The sequence below is a fragment of the Oncorhynchus gorbuscha genome, linkage group LG14 (assembly GCF_021184085.1).
Source record: "Oncorhynchus gorbuscha isolate QuinsamMale2020 ecotype Even-year linkage group LG14, OgorEven_v1.0, whole genome shotgun sequence".
Taxonomy (NCBI): Eukaryota; Metazoa; Chordata; class Actinopteri; order Salmoniformes; family Salmonidae; genus Oncorhynchus; species Oncorhynchus gorbuscha.
Window position 1 is genome coordinate 11,349,786 of NC_060186.1, and position 19,734 is coordinate 11,369,519.

General features: G+C 44.5%; 1 protein-coding gene across 1 annotated transcript; it reads left to right on the plus strand.

The window, feature by feature from the left end:
- Window positions 1-325: 325 nt before the first annotated feature.
- LOC123995879 (acyl-coenzyme A thioesterase 2, mitochondrial-like) lies at window positions 326-9,510 on the plus strand. Its single transcript, XM_046299556.1, has 5 exons — window positions 326-345; window positions 883-1,073; window positions 1,225-1,429; window positions 2,390-2,512; window positions 9,489-9,510. Exons 1-5 carry the CDS (start codon window positions 326-328, stop codon window positions 9,508-9,510), a joined length of 561 nt encoding a protein of 186 aa, XP_046155512.1.
- The last annotated feature ends 10,224 nt before the right edge of the window (window positions 9,511-19,734 follow it).

The following is a 19,734-nucleotide window of genomic DNA, read 5'->3' on the forward strand; positions in this document are numbered from 1 at the left end:
ATGTTTCTCACTCTTCCACTGCCTACAGATGACAGGTTCAGGGTGGCGGCCATTTTGCATGGAAAACTCCTCTCCTTTTCTGTGTCCAGTTGCTATTGTTTCCGGATGGTGATAGAACTGGTCTAGCTCTCCTGGTGGTCACACATCAAGGCACGGGTGAGTCCATGCCCTGTGCTCCCGGTAGAGCCCACTAGAGCCCTCATTGATGAGAAACTGCAGATTGTGGTAAAGAACGTTTTTCCCCAAAAAAGAAGATCACCCTTCGTTCCTTTCAGCGCTCTGAGGATGGGAGGCGTTCGGCCATTATGCCAGTGATGAAACGGGGATGGTCAAAGGTAAGAAGAGGTATGGTTTTGGGCTTGTGTTCCTACTTTGCCAGGTTTTTTTTTTTTTTACCTTTATTTAACCAGGCAAGTCAGTTAAGAACAAATTCTTATTTTCAATAACGGCCTAGGAACAGTGGGTTAACTGCTTGTTCAGGGCAGAACGACAGATTTGTACCTTGTCGGCTCGGGGGTTTGAACTTGCAACCTTCCGGTTACTAGTCCAACTCTCTAACCACTAGGCTACCCTGCCGCCCCACTATCTATGTTTGTGATACTTCATGCAAAATGAAAAATTACAATATTTTGACTCGTTTATCAACTGTACAAATTGCTATAGTAAAGCAACTGAGTTGTGTTATTGTCACGTACCGTGTGTGAAGTTGCCGAGGACATCCGTTTTGGTGGTTTTTATGTGAAACATGACCCAGGTACACACACACATACCACACACACACACACCAAATTACATAAGATATGCCTCTGCTCCAGTATGAATTCTGAATTATTTTCAGTTAGCTCTCCCTACATAGTTGACTGTTTCTTTTCTCCGTGTCAGGTTGAGGAAGAAGGATATCCATACTCCACTGCTGGTTCAGATCTCTGTGTACAGTGGCCACATCAGCCAGGACTTCAGTGAGCAGGCTGCTGTAGCCTGTACAGTCGTAGAGCGCTGCTGTATGGCCCCCATAGTCCAAAAGATAGACATCTACAAGGACGGAATCCAGGGAACCCTTTTTATACCAGCAGGTGACTAAACAAGATATTTTGTACGCGATTAAATATCCTAAAATGCATTACTGTATATCATTAGACCAGAATGTTGACCTTGAAGTGTGACGGACTGTTAAACATTGGATGCAAGTGTAACTATTTGACTGTATATGTTTTCCTCTATAAGGTCCTGGACCATTCCCTGCTGAGCTGGAGCTATCTGGGGGAGGAGGGGGTCTGTTTGAGCATCGCTCCTCCCTATTAGCATCCGAAAGCTACGTCTCCTTAGTGCTGCAGTACCCCACGGACGTCTCTACCACGGTTGCCATAGGATGCAAGTACTTTGAGGTATTTGCACAGTTCATTGTGGAAAAAGATTCAAGAGGCCTCAAGTGTGTGTGCTCTGGAGTTTGTTGTGAACCTGCCGCCCCTACTTCACCATGCTGAGACCATCCTCAGGTGGCCAGTGATAGAGGCTGTTTGGCTTCTCACTGGGAGTCCTTATCCCTGGCCGTTTACTCTGATGTCATTAACATGATTATTCCACACCTTCCTCTTTGAAATTGACTTGTTTGATTGATAACCAGTTAATTAGTGAACGCAAATACTGTAAACAATTATTTCACAGGTGCTCTGTAGACACACCCCTCTCCTATTTCCCAACATATTTGTTGATAATTCCCCTCTCTTCCAGCCCAGATGTATGGTGTGTTTACGTGGCAGCCATGTTTTCCCTTTCAGATTGTCGCTTGTGTCAATAGCTGACAAGTACGACACGTGAGTGTGTTTTAACCTATTCTAAAGCAATGGGAAATGACCTCATTTGGAGTGCACTGAAATTATAGTTGTATTTTGCTCAAATCCCTAGAAATATGCACTTTGATGAGAACAACCATTTGATCTGGAGAGACGCGATCCAGCCCATCACTGAGAGTGGCCCTAAAGTAGAGGTGATGGTATCTTTCAGACAGCATTGTATGCACACTATACTGTATGTATTTGTACAGTGAGGAACTGACATGTGTGTGGACCTATTTTTTGGCACCATAGGTCAGGAGGTTAAAGTGTCCATTACTGATGGTCATTGGAGAAGCTGACCAGAACTGTGCCACTACAGAATCTGTCCAGAATGTAAGTACTGTACATTTAAGTTATTTAGTAGACATTTGTCCAGAGCCACGTACATTAGCAATTAGTGTTAGTCAGTTCGGGGATTCAAACCAGCAAACTTTCAGTTAATGGCCCCACACTTTTAACCCCTAGGCTACCTGCCACTACCTGATAATGCATACAAGTTGGCACACTAAAAGGCCTATCCCAGATATCACCTGACCTCTGACCTCTATGCACAGATGCACAGTACAGTATGTGGGAGAGGGCAGGGAACCTGTGTCTTACCCTGGGGCTGGTCACCTGATCAAACCTTTCTACACTCCTCACTTCCGCTCCAGCAACTCCCAAGAACAGAGGCAAAGGTGAGGGATTTTACAGAGCATCTCTCATCTGCTCGGACTTACTGTAAGGCTAGATCGAGGACCCAGTCGATAGTATCACTAGACATTACATTTACAAGTCTCTGAAAGGGATTGTTTTTCATGAGTATTTTTACCCTACTGTAAAACTGTATTGTGCTGTTGCAGTGATAATGTTGTGGAGAGAGCAGCCCAAATGGAGGAGGCTCCTGGAGTTCCTTCAGAAGAACCTGTACCAAAGACAGGACCCCTCTGTCCCCTCAGAGCTGTGAGATCCTCCTGGACTATCTCCATTATAGTCGTCGCTTCTCCAGCTTCATTATCTGTTTTGAAATGAAGTGGAGACAATATTGGTTGGATTTGTTTTCACTCACCAGGTGGCAGCATTGCACAGTCTCTTAAATGACTGGTCTGCTGCTCGTAGTTGTCATAGTAGTCAATGTCCTGACAATTACAAGGAGGAAGAAGAGGAGATGGTCAACATCGGCCTTTCATCAAAGTCCTTATAGGGAACCCTTTCTGTTTAAAGACCTTGGATCAGACCTTGGCTGCTCGGTCACGGTTGAGTCGCGGTCTTCTAGCCAACCTGGTTTGGATTCCAAACTCCTGTGAGGTAACATGACGTGTTATTGATATCAGCTGAGTTGAAGAGAATGAACACCGCTGCCTTTTAACTCTCATCAACTGCATACATTTTTATTTTTTAGATGTCACCCATATATTCTCAGTGCAGATTCCATTCTGGCAAAGGGGACCGATGGCCTAAACATCTCCATGTGCTGCACATACTGTATATTAAACCAATAGCCTGGTCTGGATCTGCTTGTGCTGTGTTGCTCCTATGGTCATTATCATCCCAAACAATCATGCACAAACAGATCTGGGACTACGTAGGCTACTAAACCAATGCCTTGTCTAGTGATGAAGGATAAGTTCCCAATCTGGCAACCTGCCATGCCATTAAACTATGGCCTTGTCTAGTGATGAAGGAAAAATACCCAATCTGGCAACCCGCCGTGCTGTTAAACCTTTACAGACTCAGCAGCCTTGTGGTGTGACTTGGCATCCCCCCCCCTTCCCCCCTATTATTATGAGGAAGTAATCCAGCGCCTGTATCCCATGCATCAGACACACTCTCCGGCCCCACCATGAAAAACATTCCACTGGCAGCCCCTCAGCACGGCCAAAATGGGCCAAATTCCTACTTTTGAAACTCCATTGAAAGAATATGTTCATGTTGTGAGACGAAAAAATAGGAATAATAGATTAAAGCGATTTTAAAAGAAAACATTTGCATTAATCATTGTCACACATGGCGGCGGTAGAGAAGAGGGCGGAGTGGAGGGGTTTAGATGGTTCTGGTTTGGTTCAGATGTTCTGATTTATGAGCTATAGAGCCAAGCACAGTGTGATGCTATTACCCAGATAATGATGCCACCTAGTGACCATGGCAATGTACAAACCCTGTAACTCTGGATAGGGTCCATGCCATGTTAAGTGGGCAGCCCACAGCCCACAGCCCACAGAACACTAGAATCCCTACTCCCCAGGGGCTGATAGTGAGGTAGGATTTTAGAAATGTGACCCCACCCACTTTTAGTACAGAGGTGGAAGGGAGGGTTGAAATATGTCCCTGTCCATCCAGAGTTTTGACAGACTGATATAGCATGTAGAATGGATATGGAGCCTGGCTTAGACAGTGAGATGGGAGAGGGGGGATGATGCCAACAGCATGTGCGTCTCCGCTTGTGTGTGTGTTAGTTTCCTATGTGTTAGTCAGGGATTGGGATACCTCAGTGTATCCAACAGCCAATTACACAGTATGATGGGGGTAGAGTCCAACCCATAACAACCTACATTAACAGCCTGCATGAGCTCATGAGATCAGCCTGAAATTAAATAAACACACTACCAACACTTTGAATCATGTCACCAAGAATAGTTAAAACTACGTCTCAAGACAGATCAAATAAATATAAGCTGTTTAGTACATTTACGCATGCCATGCGTTCATTTGATTGGGTTAATATATCCTTCTGTCGCTGTTTTTGCCCTCAAAGGTGAGTTTCACAGCATAGACTGTCAATCTACTTCTTGCCAAGCACTTGCCCGCTTTGATGTGGTTTCTTGGGGAAGGCTTCTCCTCCAATACCCCATAATGCTCAGTAACCGAAGCGGCCACATTTATCACAGCTCTTGGAATTCTGGCATTCTGCTCCATGTTCCCACAAAATGAATTTGTTGTGCATAGCGCCCCTGACACAGTCGATAAGCGATGGGAGATAGTTGTCAAGGAGGGAGTGATGAGGCTTAGGCATGAGGTGGTTCTCTCCTACTCCCCCCTACAGCTCTTATCTAGCATTGTTATGTAGAGGTGCTTAGTTCTCATGAGAGTTCTGGTATTGTTATGTAGAGGTGCTGGGTTCTCATGAGAGTTCTGGTATTGTTATGTAGGGGTGCTGGGTTCTCATGAGAGTTATGGTATTGTTATGTAGGGGTGCTGGGTTCTCATGAGAGTTATGGTATTGTTATGTAGGGGTGCTGGGTTCTCATGAGAGTTCTGGTATTGTTATGTAGGGGTGCTATGGTATGTAGGGGGGTGCTGGGTTCTCATGAGAGTTCTGGTATTGTTATGTAGGGGTGCTGGGTTCTCATGAGAGTTCTGGTATTGTTATGTAGGGGTGCTGGGTTCTCATGAGAGTTCTGGTATTGTTATGTAGGGGTGCTGGGTTCTCATGAGAGTTCTGGTATTGTTATGTAGGGGTGCTGGGTTCTCATGAGAGTTCTGGTATTGTTATTTAGGGGTGCTGGGTTCTCATCAGAGTTCTGGTGTTGTTATTTAGGGGTGCTGGGTTCTCATGAGAGTTCTGGTATTGTTATGTAGGGGTGCTGGGTTCTCATGAGAGTTATGGTATTGTTATTTAGGGGTGCTGGGTTCTCATGAGAGTTCTGGTATTGTTATGTAGGGGTGCTGGGTTCTCATGAGAGTTCTGGTATTGTAATGTAGGGGTGCTGGGTTCTCATGAGAGTTCTGGTATTGTTGTGTAGAGATGCTGGGTTCTCATGAGAGTTCTGGTGTTGTTGTGTAGAGGTGCTGGGTTCTCATGGGACTTTTGGTATGCTCTGTTTCAACACAATCCACTGCAAGGGCCTTTAACTCAATTTGTCCCGGTGTAATCCTACCACAGGTGCTTGCTTCCCAAGGGGAAATGTTCATTGTGTGTGTGTGTGTGTGTGTGTGTGTGTGTGTGTGTGTGTGTGTGTGTGTGTGTGTGTGTGTGTGTGTGTGTGTGTGTGTGTGTGTGTGTGTGTGTGTGTGTGTGTGTGTGTGTGTGTGTGTGTGTGTGTGTGTGTGTGTGTGTGTGTGTGTCATTTAATAATTTTTCTTCCCCATTTTATGTTTCTCAGTTTAGTTCGAAAAGCAATGGTAGATACAGAGGTCGCAATAGATCCATGACAGTTATAATGCCAATATGATACAGATGAGATCAATTTGTTTCAGACCATTTCTTTCGATCCATCTGAAATTTGATATATGAGCATTTACATATTTATACTGAACAAAAGTATAATTGCAGCGTGCAAAAATTTCAGGGATTTTACTGAGTTACAGTTCATATGAGGAAATCAGTCAATGTAAATAAATGCATTAGGCCCTAATCTATGGATTTTACATGACTGGGAATACAGATATGCATCTGTTGGTACCTTTAAAAAAATCTAGTTTGACCACCATTTGTTTCATGCAGCGCGACACATCTATTTTGCTTAGAGTTCATCAGGCTGTTGACTGTGACCTGTGGAATGTTGTCCCTCTCCTCTTCAATGGCTGTGGAAAGTTGCTGGATATTGGCGGGAACTTGAACACGCTGTCATACACGTTAACCCAGTGCATCCCAAACATGCTCAATTGGTGACATGTCTGGTGAGTGGGCAGACCATGGAAGAATTGGGACATTTTCAGCTTCCAGGAAGTGTGTACAGATACTTGCGACAAGGGGCCGTGCAGTATCATGCTGAAACATGAGGTGACGGTTTAGGATGAATCGCATGATAACGGGACTCCAGATCTCATCACAGTAGCTTTCAAATTGTCATCAATAAAATGCAATTGTGCTTGTTGTCCGTAGCTTATGCCTGCCCACACCATAACCCCACCGCCACCGTGGGGCACTCTGTTCACAACGTTGACATCAGCATAGCTCACCCACATAATGCCATATAGGTGGTCTGCTGTTGTGTGGTCGTTCATACTGCCAAATTCTCTAAAACAACATCGGAGGTGGCTTATGGTAGAGAAATGAACATGAAATTCTCTGGCAACAGCTGCCTCAAAACTTGAGACATCTGTGGCATTGTGCTGTATGACAAAACTGCACATTTTAGAGTGGCCTTTTATTGTCCCCAGTACAAGGTGCACATGTGTAATGATGATCAGGCTGTTTAATCAGCTTCTTGATATACCACACCTGTCAGGTGGATGGATTACCTTGGAAAAGGAGAAATGCTCATTAACAGGGATGTAAACAAATTTGCGCAAAACATTTGAGAGAAATAAGCTTTTTGTGAGTAGGGAACATGTCTGGGATCTTTTATTTCAGCTCATTGAACACTTTACATGTAGTGTTTATATTTTTGTTCAGTGTACTTTTTTCTTTTGATCATGTGATTTAACTACTTGGGTACGCCCAACTAAGAATTCAGGCAACACTAAATCTAGGTCATATCTAGAAACGATTCCGTTGTGGTAACCGTTGGAATTTGCGGATACTGGATGCCTGCTGGGTCTGTTTTTGTTACACCTCAGCATTTGATTGGTCCAATAAACATGGGATCACAGGTGTTTTACAGGTACTGATTGACTTCCAAAAGGCTGGAGAGGAGATCATGAACAGCTCAGATGTGGTTGCTTCAGATACAGTTGCTTACATGTGAATCACTCCATTTCTTCCTCCAGGTAAAGATAATCTGCCCTGGCAGGGACCCAAATGAGACCGGCGCACGCTGCAGTTAAATCACATCTGAACTCATCACTGTCACTGTAATGTAGGCTGTGACAAACAGCATTTTCCAACTCATATCCAGCATTTTTTTTTTTTGCATCGTCGTCATTTATTTGATGACACATGGGATTGATGCAGGCAATATAAACATAAAAAGGAATGTTTCAAGCAGGGCTCGTTCTAATTGAAATGTGTTCCAGATGAGTCAGAGTTCTCAATCACATTGTGCGTGTCAAGACGTGTGTTGGGGGGGTTCAGGGGGTGTGTTGGGGGTCAGGGGGTGTGTTGGGTGGTCAGGGAGTGTGTTGGAGGGGTCAAGGCGTGTTGGGGGTGTTGGGTGTGTTGGGGGTCGGGGGTGTTGGGGGATCAGGAGGTGTGCTGGGGGGTTAAGGCGTGTTGGCTGTGTAGGGGGGTCAAGGCGTGTGTTGGGGGTCAGGGGGTGTGTTGGTGAGGTCAGGGGCTGAGTTGGGGAGTGTATTGGGGGAGTCAGGGGGTGTGTTGGGGGTCAGGGGGTGTGTTGGGGGGTCAGGGGGTGAGTGCCGGTGGCTGTATCCCTCAGGGAGTTTTTAGCTGCACTCTCTGGTGAGGGTCTGTTGACTCTGTCAAATAGCTGTTGTCATGGCCCACTGATTAAACAGTAGAAGTAAAGAAGGAAGGAGAAGAGGGGGTCAGGGGGGACCCAGAGACCCCTGATCACTTTGGCATGAGGCCGACCGAGACCTACAACCATTCAGCCCGCCAGGGACGTTTTTCTACTGAAAAAGATTAAATCTGTGTTCTTACTGGACAAGTTTGGTAGTATACCTCCACGTTTCTCTCTACACCAACATGTTCTCTCTCCTGAACACCACCCTGCAGTTAATGCCAGAGGAGCAACAGCCTTATCATGCGCCCACACTGCCCCTTACTGCCCAGTCCCCACAATAGACTCAGTGTATTAGCTATGTGGTTACAGCAGTCTGTTTTTAATAGACTCTCTCACTTTGGACATTGTGCAAATGTATCTGCCAATCACGGGCTTGGGTTTCTCTCCCGTTGTTGCTTGGCAACTTTGTGGAGGCAGTTATCACACAACTGTTTTTTCTATTTGTTGTCGTCCAAGGAGAAACTCTTGTGTGATTGTCTTGGAGAACATACGAAGACAACTGTGAGTAATGAGTAAACAACTGGCTGCATGAGGTGTGCTGACTGCTGGAAAACACCTTTAGAATAAGCACTGCACTTTCCTGCACTGAGGTTTAAGGCCAACGGTTACTGACCCAGAAACAGAAGGTGGGACTGAAACAGTCAAACACTTGACTGTAAATGAACTCCAAACTGTTTAGGTCCTTGGCAGATTTCCATCCTATCATTTTCTCTGTTTACTTAAGAAATAATAATTAAAAGGGTAATCCGCAGATGAAACGATAACAAAGTATAATCCCAGCCCCTGTTTCAGTAATACATTTAGCTGTGAGATTGGGCTGGAGAAATGTAACCACTCTCAAATTCATAGACAGCGCTATGGATGCAAGGACTGACCGTCCATGACATAAAATGACAGTTGAAACTTTGTTTTGAGGCTGCATAGTGTTTGTTTATATTTACTTTGTTTACAAACATTGGAGTAACTAAGCTCATAAGGCATTTATAAGTTATATTCTTCAAGAATCAATTATTTAATCATGAATGTATACGTCAACAAATGAATGTTTCAGCTGCAGATTTCTCCTTTAAGTGACTGTTAGTATCTGTGGTCAGCGGGCTCTGTTTTCTCTGTAGCCATCTTCGTATGGTTTTAATGTGCATCGTGCTGTTGTGTCAACACATACAGGAAGCCCAGTGTTAGTCCTCGACGTACGGGGAATTAAAGTGTTTATTTCTCACAGAGTAAACCGTGAAATTAGGTGCATGTGCGTCAGGGTGCACATACAGTACCTGTGTGCTTGCGTGCGTGTGCACGTACGTGCATTCGTCTTTGTGTGTGTTCCCCTCAGATGCGCTCCAACCCACCCCTGAGCTGCCAGTCACCAGAGGCAGCAGGGCCATTATGTGTGTGTGTGTGTGTGTGTGTGTGTGTGAGTGTGTTCAGTGTGAAACTAGCTGTGAAGACGTGTGTGGCCCTCGGAGAGCCAACCTGACCCTGTGAGCCGTTTAGTCAAACTGCTCATCCTTCCATTTCAACACGCCATCTGACCTTAGGGGTATGACAGTCTCCAATTGATGACCTCATCAGTAAGAGACACATGTAGCATAACCTCCCTAGATCATCCCTTAGTCGTCACCGCTGGGTGGTGGTGCCTTATGGGAGTTTTAAGCGGTGTCCATCTGACAGACATTGCTTGGCCTAACACACCCCAGGCTTTATTCCACAACGGGGAAAGTATGTTTACTTGGATCAGATAGTCGAAAGTAAAAAGCTGTTGGCTTGGTGAATCCCCCTTTCCCCTCCTTTCTTGTTAATGGTGTTTTTCAGGGGAACAGATGTGTTGACTGAGTCACATAAGGACTCTGCAGATGCTCTGGGTTGAGGAGTTGAAGCATTCGTGTCCTGGAGAATACATAACACACAGTAGGAGGGAAATGATGTGGTGATCAATGTGTCCACATGAGGACTCATGTGGAGCGAGAGAAGGTAAAGGGAAAGGGGGATACCTAAGTCAGTTGTACAACTGAATGCCTTCAACTGAATGTGTCCATGTGTCAACTGAAATGTGTCTTCCGCATTTAACCCAACCCCTCTGAATCAGAGGGAGAGAGAGATACAGTGGATTTGGAAAGTATTCAGACCCCTTGACTTTGTCCACATTTTGTTACGTTACAGCCTTATTCTAAAATGGATTAAATAAAAATTCTCAGCAATTTACACACAATACCCCATAATAAAAAACAGAAATACCTTATTTCCATAAGTATTCAGACCCTTTGCTATGAGACTTGAAATTGAGCTCAGGTGTGTACTGTTTCCATTGATCATCCTTGAGATGCTTCTACAACTTGATTGGAGACCACCTGTGGTACATTTAATTGATTGGACATGATTTGGAAAGGCAAACAACTGTCTATATAAGGTCCCACAGTGGACAGCAAAAACCAAGCCATGAGGTCGAAGGAATTGTCGCTAGAGCTCCGAGACAGGATTGTGTCGAGGCACTGATTGGGGGAAAGGTACAAAAATATTTCTGCAGCATTGAAGGCCGCGAAGAACACAGTGGCCTCCATCATTCTTAAATTGAAGTAGTTTGGAACCACCAAGACTCTTCCTCGAACTGACCACCCGGCCAAACTGAGCAATTGGTCAGGGAGGTGACCAAGAACTCGATGGTCACTCTGGCAGAGCTCTAGAGTTCCTCTGTGGAGATCGGAGAACCTTCCAGAAGGATAACCATCTCTGCAGCATCTCAGGCATTTATGATAGAGTGGCCAGACGGAAGCAACTCCTCAGTAAAACGCATATGAAAGCCTGCTTGGAGTTTGCCAAAAGTCACCTAAAGTCTCTCAGACCATGAGAAAAATCATTCTCTGGTCTGATGAAACCAAGACTGAACTCTTTGGCCTGAATGCCAAGTGTCACACCTGGAGGAAACCTTGCACCATCCCTACGGTGAAGCATGGTGGTGGCAGCATCATGCTTTGGGGATGTTTTTCAGCGGCAGGGACTGGGAGACTAGTCAGGATCGAGGGAAAGATGAACGGAGTAACGTACAGAGAGATCCTTGATGAAAACCTGCTTCAGAGCACTCAGGACCTCAGACTGGGGTGAAGGTTCACCTTCCAACAAATCAACGACCTTAAGCACACAGCCAAGACCATGCAGGAGTGGCATCGGGACAAGTCTCTGAATGTCCTTGAGTGGCCCAGCCAGAGCCCTGACTTGAACCCGATCCAACATCTCTAGAGACCTGAAAATAGCTGTGTAGTGACGCTGCCCACCTAACCTGACAGAGCTATAACTTATAGGATCTGCAGAGAAGAATGGGAGAAACTCCCCAACTATATGTGCCAGGCTTGTAGCGTCATACCCAAGAAGACTCGAGGCTGTAGTCACTGCCATAGGTGCTTCAACAAAGTACTGAGTAAAGGGTCTGAACACTTATGTTAATGTGATTTTTTAAAAATTATTATTTATTGTAACTTCACAAAATTTTAGAAAAACCCATTTTTGCTTTGTCATTATGGGGTACTGTGTGTAGGTTGATGAGAAAAAAACACAGTTTAATCCATTTTAGAATAAGGCTCTAACTTAACAAAAAGTTAAGGGGTCTGAATACTTTCCGAAGACACTGTATATCTTGGCATCACTGACAGACTTCACAGTTATGATCATGTTTGCTCCTATCTGATTGATGTGCAGTCTACTAAGGTACACATATAGCTCTAGGAATGAGCTTTTACTGTTCCTGATCCCACCGATATATATGTGGGAGACATAGTGTATGTCCATATGCACAAAGCTCAACTTCAGCCCGGCCTTTGTGATTCCCTCCCAACACAGCCGACTTGAAGTTTACCCAGGAAATCCTTGTCTGGTTAGGGTGCCAAGATTGCCCAGAGAGAGGTTATCTAGCGAACATCTGCTCTTTGTCCTGAGCGTTGGCTTTGATTCTCCTGCAGCGTGTTCAGTCTCATAGTCCAGACATGGAATCAGCATGGAACCCTAAACACATCATGATTAGATAAGAGGCTTTCTCTTTATCACATTCAAGTCATTGCTTTACAGCTTTGCGGTGACTCTCAAGGACATATATGCTGATTATGCAGAACAGTAAATGTGTTCATGAATCTGGTCCAGTATATGGCTTGAAGCATGGAGTCCATGAGTGCATTAATGCAGTCTGTACTGCCTGACATGGAGCCATTCATCTGGAAATACAGAGAATCAAAACTCACTGTTACTTCTTATTAAACCCTAATTCTTTAAAACACTAATAACAGGTTCTAGTGTCCATGACTCAACACATGCCATGCAGGGAACCTCTCATACATTTGCAGATGCAGCAATGGAAGAAGTGACCTCTGGCGCAGCGCTGGACACATGGCAGATGAACCTTGGTCCTCTCTGGGGCTGTAATGAGGAAGAGGGCCCATAGCGTGCTGGAGGAATATGAACCACAGGTTAATGTTGACAGCATCAATCAGAGCCTAAGTAGAATTACCTAAGCCTGTCCTGCCCGGGTCCCCAGGTCATCCATTCACGTAATTAGCAAAGTACTATTCATCTACAGAGGGAGAGGGGCTTGGATACAGCTCCCTCAGCGCTCTGAGGCTGGGCCAATTAAATAGCTGGCATTAATACAGCCATGCGTACACACACACACACACACACACACACACACACACACACACACACACACACACACACACACACACACACACACACACACACACACACACACACACACACACACACACACACACACACACACACACACACACACACACACACACACACACACACACACACACACACACACACACACACACACACACCTCTGGCATTAGAATACAGGGGTGGGCATCCCATCCGTCCCTGTGGATTGGGCGATATTGATCTGGTCTGAAGTAATCCCCTTTAAAACATGAGGGACTCAATAGGGCGGTCACACTGTTAGAGTAATATAACTGATTGGTACTGTTAGGTCAGAGACCTGGGTGCAATTCAATTGTTGGACGTGGTAGTAAAATAATGAGCAGCATACTCAAAATAGGCCTCTTCAATTGAGTGAAAGTGAATGGGAAGACGAGGGGGAAAGGATGTCTTGATTGAAAGAAAGAAAGCTCCCAGCACACAGCACTTTCATAGTGTCACTTATTTATTTTGTGCCAACGTTTCACCTTCACACCCGTAGCTTGTGGTGGGAGAACGGTCTGTGAGTGTGTTTCTTGTTTGTTTTCTATTTACCCAATATGTATGTCTTATCGTCACCTTGCTCCCAGCCTTGCCTCATGTTTTCCACATGTGTTACTAATCCAGGCTGCTGACTGCCTGCTGGTTTGGTGTAATGAGCGTGTTTCTTATGATGCAGAGCTGGCCTTAACACTGCAGCAACCCTCCCTCAGAGAATGAGTTCATATCTGAACTTCCAACATAAAGAACCAAACAAGCAACCTGTAAGTGATTCCAGGATATGGTCAGGAAGACATTGCAATCAGCGGGCTATACGGAAAGTCTAAGATCGTCAAGATGTACTGGTAAAAACGCTTGTGGAAATTGTAAAAAGTTGCAAGTTGTCTAGCGATTTACAGTATATCCACATACTGTATCAGTAAATTCATGTGTATTTGATTGATGGTAACACTTATTTAATATCAGAAATTGTAGGACATTGTTATATGCAGTAAATACCTATGTACTCCTACTACTTGTTATTGTCATACTTTACAGATGACATTTCAAAAATCCTGGAATGAAAGGAATGGGTTGGTTTAATTGGTCACTTATCTCTTCATTTAGCTGTATCTGCTTGATCAGTGGCTTTCGGTGCAGTTTTTTTTTGTTACTAAGCTATTTTTAAATGCCCAGAGTAAAATAGCTATAGGGCCATTTTTCTTTCAGTTATCTGAAATATGAGTTTAGGCTAAGGCAATGCCTTTCTAATTCAAAATGTTAAGACTGGAATATGTTAAACCTAATCTGAAAAGACTAAACAATGGATAGACAAGAGAACTCACTTCCTGTTCAAAATGCAGACACTAATCAGAAGTAGTACTTCTGCAGAGAAACCTGTCCACCCACCAATAATGCAGTTATTGATTAACATGTCTGAGGCTCAAATCAGTCTCTTTGCTGCTGATTGGTTTGGTCTTAGGGGACCTCCTGATTGAATTGTGGACCCAACATAAATAATGGTCTGCTGGCATAGACCAAAAGAGCTTCTGGAATGAAACTGGTAAGCGGAAATCAAGTGTCACTTTTCTCCTCTTTGGATTAATGCACTCGCTGCAGTTCCTTTTGACACGAGGAGGCGTGCAATCCTACCATAGCCTTCGCCTGTTCAAAAAACCCATTCATCAACAATGAGTAACAATGAGGCTGATAGCAGGTCTTTAAAATGAATTCAACCTAATTGAATTCCACTGTGCTGATGACAGAATGCGTTCAGATCCTGATTTGTGGCTGTGATTGGTCATGCACGCCTGTTGACCCCTGGCCCCAGGAAGCATATAAAACAGCAGGATGTTTGCACAAGGCCAATTCATAAGTGCTGCGAGACACAGTGGCCAATATCCCCTCCCCTCCCTTCTCTGTGCTAGCCTGCCAGTCCACTCTAATCAGATAAATTTGTCTTTGTTTCTACCTAATTTATACAGCATGTGGAGGGAGGGACCACAATACACAGGGCCCCCTGCCTGCAGTTACTCATGGAGAATGAAGTCACTAGGTTAAATGAAAATGTATAGCTTTATTGATCATGTGATTTCTAGATAAGGCACTCGTTGGTGAAGGGAAAGCATGGTCACAATGCAATTCCATTTGTTTTGATTAGGGAGTGGGTTACATTTTGTCAAGTTTTGCTGGATGTTAGAGGTTAAAAACATTATTCCTGGTGACTGGGGTTCCAGGAATGGTATCTTCTAGTAAACACAACGTCACTCTGATGTGGAAAATCAGATCTAAATAGTGAAGCATTTGGCAACACACTTTTGTTCCGAATTGGGTCTTGTTTGCTTTCAAATTCTACACCAGCTCCATAAAACCAATGATTATCCAACACTGCTCCAGATAGCGGACCGTAACAATGCCTGATAATATTGTGCAGATGATTTAGCCGTGGAAACATTGGTCGGGCCTTTGCTGAATCGTGTTTATCTTCCAGGAAGAGAGACATCTGGGTTGGGAAAGACTTAAGGCCACGGCAGATTGAAAATTGAATCCCTGACCTAGGCCTAGGGAACATGCTGACCTTCCCCTACACTCTGTGTTCAGTCTTTCTACATCCACAGGTGAGTGGCTTTAGTGGGTATCTGGGGGGCGGTCTGGGGTAACCTTGAGTGGATATAGGGTTGTAGGTCTACATAGCTCCGTAGGGATGGATGAAATAGGGCTGGGTACATGGGGCTAGTTAGTTTGAGTTTATTGTGAGTGGTCGCTGGGGTTGCCGGTCCGTGGGGAGGGCCGCGGTCACAGGCTGCACCGTGGGTCTCCCAAGGCAGCATCGGCATGGAAACTAACGTTATGCATCTGTGTTTAATGCCCAGACCGGTAAGGGATATGGCTTGAACCCTGACCTCTAGAGAAATCCAGCCATTCGTCACGCATCGTTGGATCAGGGGGTGGCAGCTCCCAGCACATCTGTTCAGAGGCAGGCAGCATGTGGGGCCACTGGGCCGAGGCTTCTGTGCATCCATAGCAGTCTGTTGGTGTATGGAAATGGATGGCAGTTGGAAGCTCTGGGATAGCCTGACCCTCGTTGATTTATGTTGCCTATCCTAAGAGGTTTACCTTATCTAATGCAGCGGTTTTTCTTGAACTTTGAACTTTCTATGAAACTCAAACTGCTTTGGTTGAGTTGAAAGTCAGGCTAAACTCAACATTTACTTTTATATTTTGATTAATTTTTCTATCTAGATAGACATTTCAAATAACGTTGAGGTTGTTCATCTGTGGGCCATTCAGGTCTCCATCCGTGTTGAAAGCTATTGTGAATTTGAGTCTTTGGGGAACGTGAGGCGTTTATATGTTCCAAGATGGATGGCACTTACTTTCCCTTGCTCTGAGACTTTGTGTACATTATACCTTATTGTTACCATTGACGTAGCGAGAGGCTTGGACTTCCACATACACAAACTGGGCTTAGACTTTGGGCTGCCAGACAGACCATTGACAGCTATTCTGTGTTGAATGGGTAGAGATGAACGTGGAGGCATATGTAGTGAATCAGGCATTCTCTCTATTTCCTCAGCGGTCAGAAAGGTCATTCCTCTGATTGACACTTGGATTGTGACGGAGACTCAATCGGAGAAGCATGACCATTCCCAGTTGACATTGACATGATCTGCTCAGGGAAGAATGGCCATAGAATACTGATTGGCATCTGCTGCTTTGAGCAGAACGACTATTGAGCGATTCGCCCCCGCCTTGACCTGGCTGAAGAAGGAATGTCCCGTTGAGAATTTTTCTACATTGACACGAGCTGATTAAAATTCCGGCAGAGGATCCCAATGAACAGCTGATGATCACATGATCCAAGATGACAGTCAAATTACAGGAGTCTAGATGCAGAAGATAAAGCAGAACTAAAAACACCCTAAAGGAACCTTCTGCCTTCACCCCCATGTTAAACTGTCAGCTACAGCCAAGTAGATTATGATGGATCGGTCTGTGTGGAATGTTGTTTTCTAAAGGTTCTCTAGGCTCTGATTGGTTCTCTAGTAACTCATCAGCGTCCGTCTTTAGGGGTGTTCAGTGTCATAGTAATCAGAGGTATTATCAAAAGCTTTTGACCCACCACCCAAATCATTAGCACATTGCTGATAGGAGAATTTAGTCTACATTGCGGTTAAAGCAACAATCGGAAAGACGGAAAGCTGCTTTTCATACCAGATTTTCAGCTTCCAATTTACCGGGCGTGTCGGCACGAATACGGTTGCTTTCTTTCCGAGGCTTCGGTTATGTGTTTTTAAACTAGTATCCATCTGTAACCTCTCTGAGTAGGAAGAGTTAATAAGTCCTCCGCCTGTCTAAAGGAAGGTCAAACTACGTCCTGTGTGTTCACTTGTTTTCTGTCCCAGTAGAAACTGTCGGCAGGGTCACATGAGTTCCAGACAGGAGTCACGTTTTGTGCTCCATGTTAGATCCTGGGAACTGATACACTCTGGATTGAAGGAGTGTTTTCAGGTGTTATTCCTATTCCAGGAGTATGAGCTCAGCTGGCTGTTCTGATCTGTTCATACTGTGGTATTTTACCTCCTTGGGCCACTTGCTTTGATATTGTTTCAATTTTCCACCACAAAGGCAGTAGAACTCTCCATCAGTACGAGAACTCTCCATCAGTACGAGAACTCTCCATCAGTACTAGAACTCTCCATCAGCACTAGAACTCTCTATCAGTACTAGAACTCTCCATCAGCACTAGAACTCTCCATCAGTACTAGAACTCTCCATCAGCACTAGAACTCTCCATCAGTACTAGAACTCTCCATCAGTACTAGAACTCTCCATCAGTACGAGAACTCTCCATCAGTACTAGAACTCTCCATCAGTACTAGAACTCTCCATCAGTACTAGAACTCACCATCAGTACTAGAACTCTCCATCAGTACTAGAACTCTCCATCAGTACTAGAACTCTCCATCAGTACTAGAACTCTCCATCAGTACGAGAACTCTCCATCAGTACTAGAACTCTCCATCAGTACGAGAAACCTCCATCAGTACTAGAACTCTCCATCAGTACGAGAACTCTCCATCAGTACTAGAACAATCCATCAGTACTAGAACTCTCCATCAGTACGAGAACTCTCCATCAGTACGAGAACTCTCCATCAGTACTAGAACTCTCCATCAGCACTAGAACTCTCCATCAGCACTAGAACTCTCCATCAGTACTAGAACTCTCCATCAGTACTAGAACTCTCCATCAGTACGAGAACTCTCCATCAGTACTAGAACTCTCCATCAGTACTAGAACTCTCCATCAGTACTAGAACTCACCATCAGTACTAGAACTCTCCATCAGCACTAGAACTCTCCATCAGTACGAGAACTCTCCATCAGTACTAGAACTCTCCATCAGTACTAGAACTCTCCATCAGTACTAGAACTCTCCATCAGTACGAGAACTCTCCATCAGTACTAGAACTCTCCATCAGTACTAGAACTCTCCATCAGTACGAGAAACCTCCATCAGTACTAGAACTCTCCATCAGTACGAGAACTCTCCATCAGTACTAGAACTCTCCATCAGTACTAGAACTCTCCATCAGTACGAGAACTCTCCATCAGTACGAGAACTCTCCATCAGTACTAGAACTCTCCATCAGCACTAGAACTCTCCATCAGCACTAGAACTCTCCATCAGTACTAGAACTCTCCATCAGTACGAGAACTCTTCATCTGTAGTGCTTGTCGTCTGATGGGAGATGAGGAGAATGAAATGAACACAATATCAGTGATGTAAAATGAGGGATGAAATGTAATCAAATCCAGTAGAAGGCAGAAGTCATTGTAATGAAATTGAATGGTGCTTTATGGGAGGGTAATGACCCATAACCATGTACTTGACAAGCATAGAGGAAGCTATGATAATGGAAGAGAATGAGAAGCACTGTACTATAGCTCTGGTCATGAGGTGAAACCTACTGTGGTGTCTGCCTATCGGTGAGTCTTTTTGTCCCTCAGCCCCATGTCTCTTTCTCTCGTTCCCTCTCTGTGTCTCTCTCTGTGTCTCTCTCGCTCGCTCTCTCATCATTTGAATAACTTATTTAGTAGCTGGTAACATCCGCTGAGTAATGCTACACAGATGTCTGTGGCTTCTCAATGTGAATGGAGCACTTTGAGCAGCTGAAACGTGGACAGAAAGAAATAGACTCTTCCATTCGCTATTATGAATCATTGGAGGAGGCTATTATTACAGTGTACATGGGACATTTGTCCTTTAAATTTGACCTTTTCCTGATAACTGTTCTCACCATGACTTAAGGTACCATTGTCACCCTCCAAAATCCATGAAATTGAAATGATATGCCATAGATCCCTGGATAGGAAGGTCAGAATTATCTCTGCTAGTAACTGTAACTGTACCCTTTATCACAGACCATGGCTAGACAAAACTACAGGAAGTGTTATAAATCTTATAACTCAACTCCAATATGCTTTTCCTATTGAAGTTAAGGCCTGAGCTAGAGAGATGTAATTGAGAAGATTAAACCTGCGAGGGAACATATGATATTATTATGCTGTACCCCTTGCTGAGGTGTTTGGCACTGTGACAGACAATATTATTCAGTGGCAGGGGGTGAGGGGTGGGGTTCTCCAAACAGTTCATGCTGCTGTATGCCAGACCTGGGTTCAGATACTATTTGAAATCTTTCAAATTCTTTTAGTGTTTTTTCTAGCCTGCCTGGAGTGCCAGATGGTCAGGGTTTGCACTATTGTGACTACTCTATTGGCCAGGAAAGCTCATTCAAGCCTAGTGGAAGTATTTACAAAGTATTTCAAGTAGTCTTTGAACCCAGGTGTGGTATATACATGTCACAAACAACAGGAAGGCCTCATACAGAGCCGGTCTAGACCAGTTGAGAT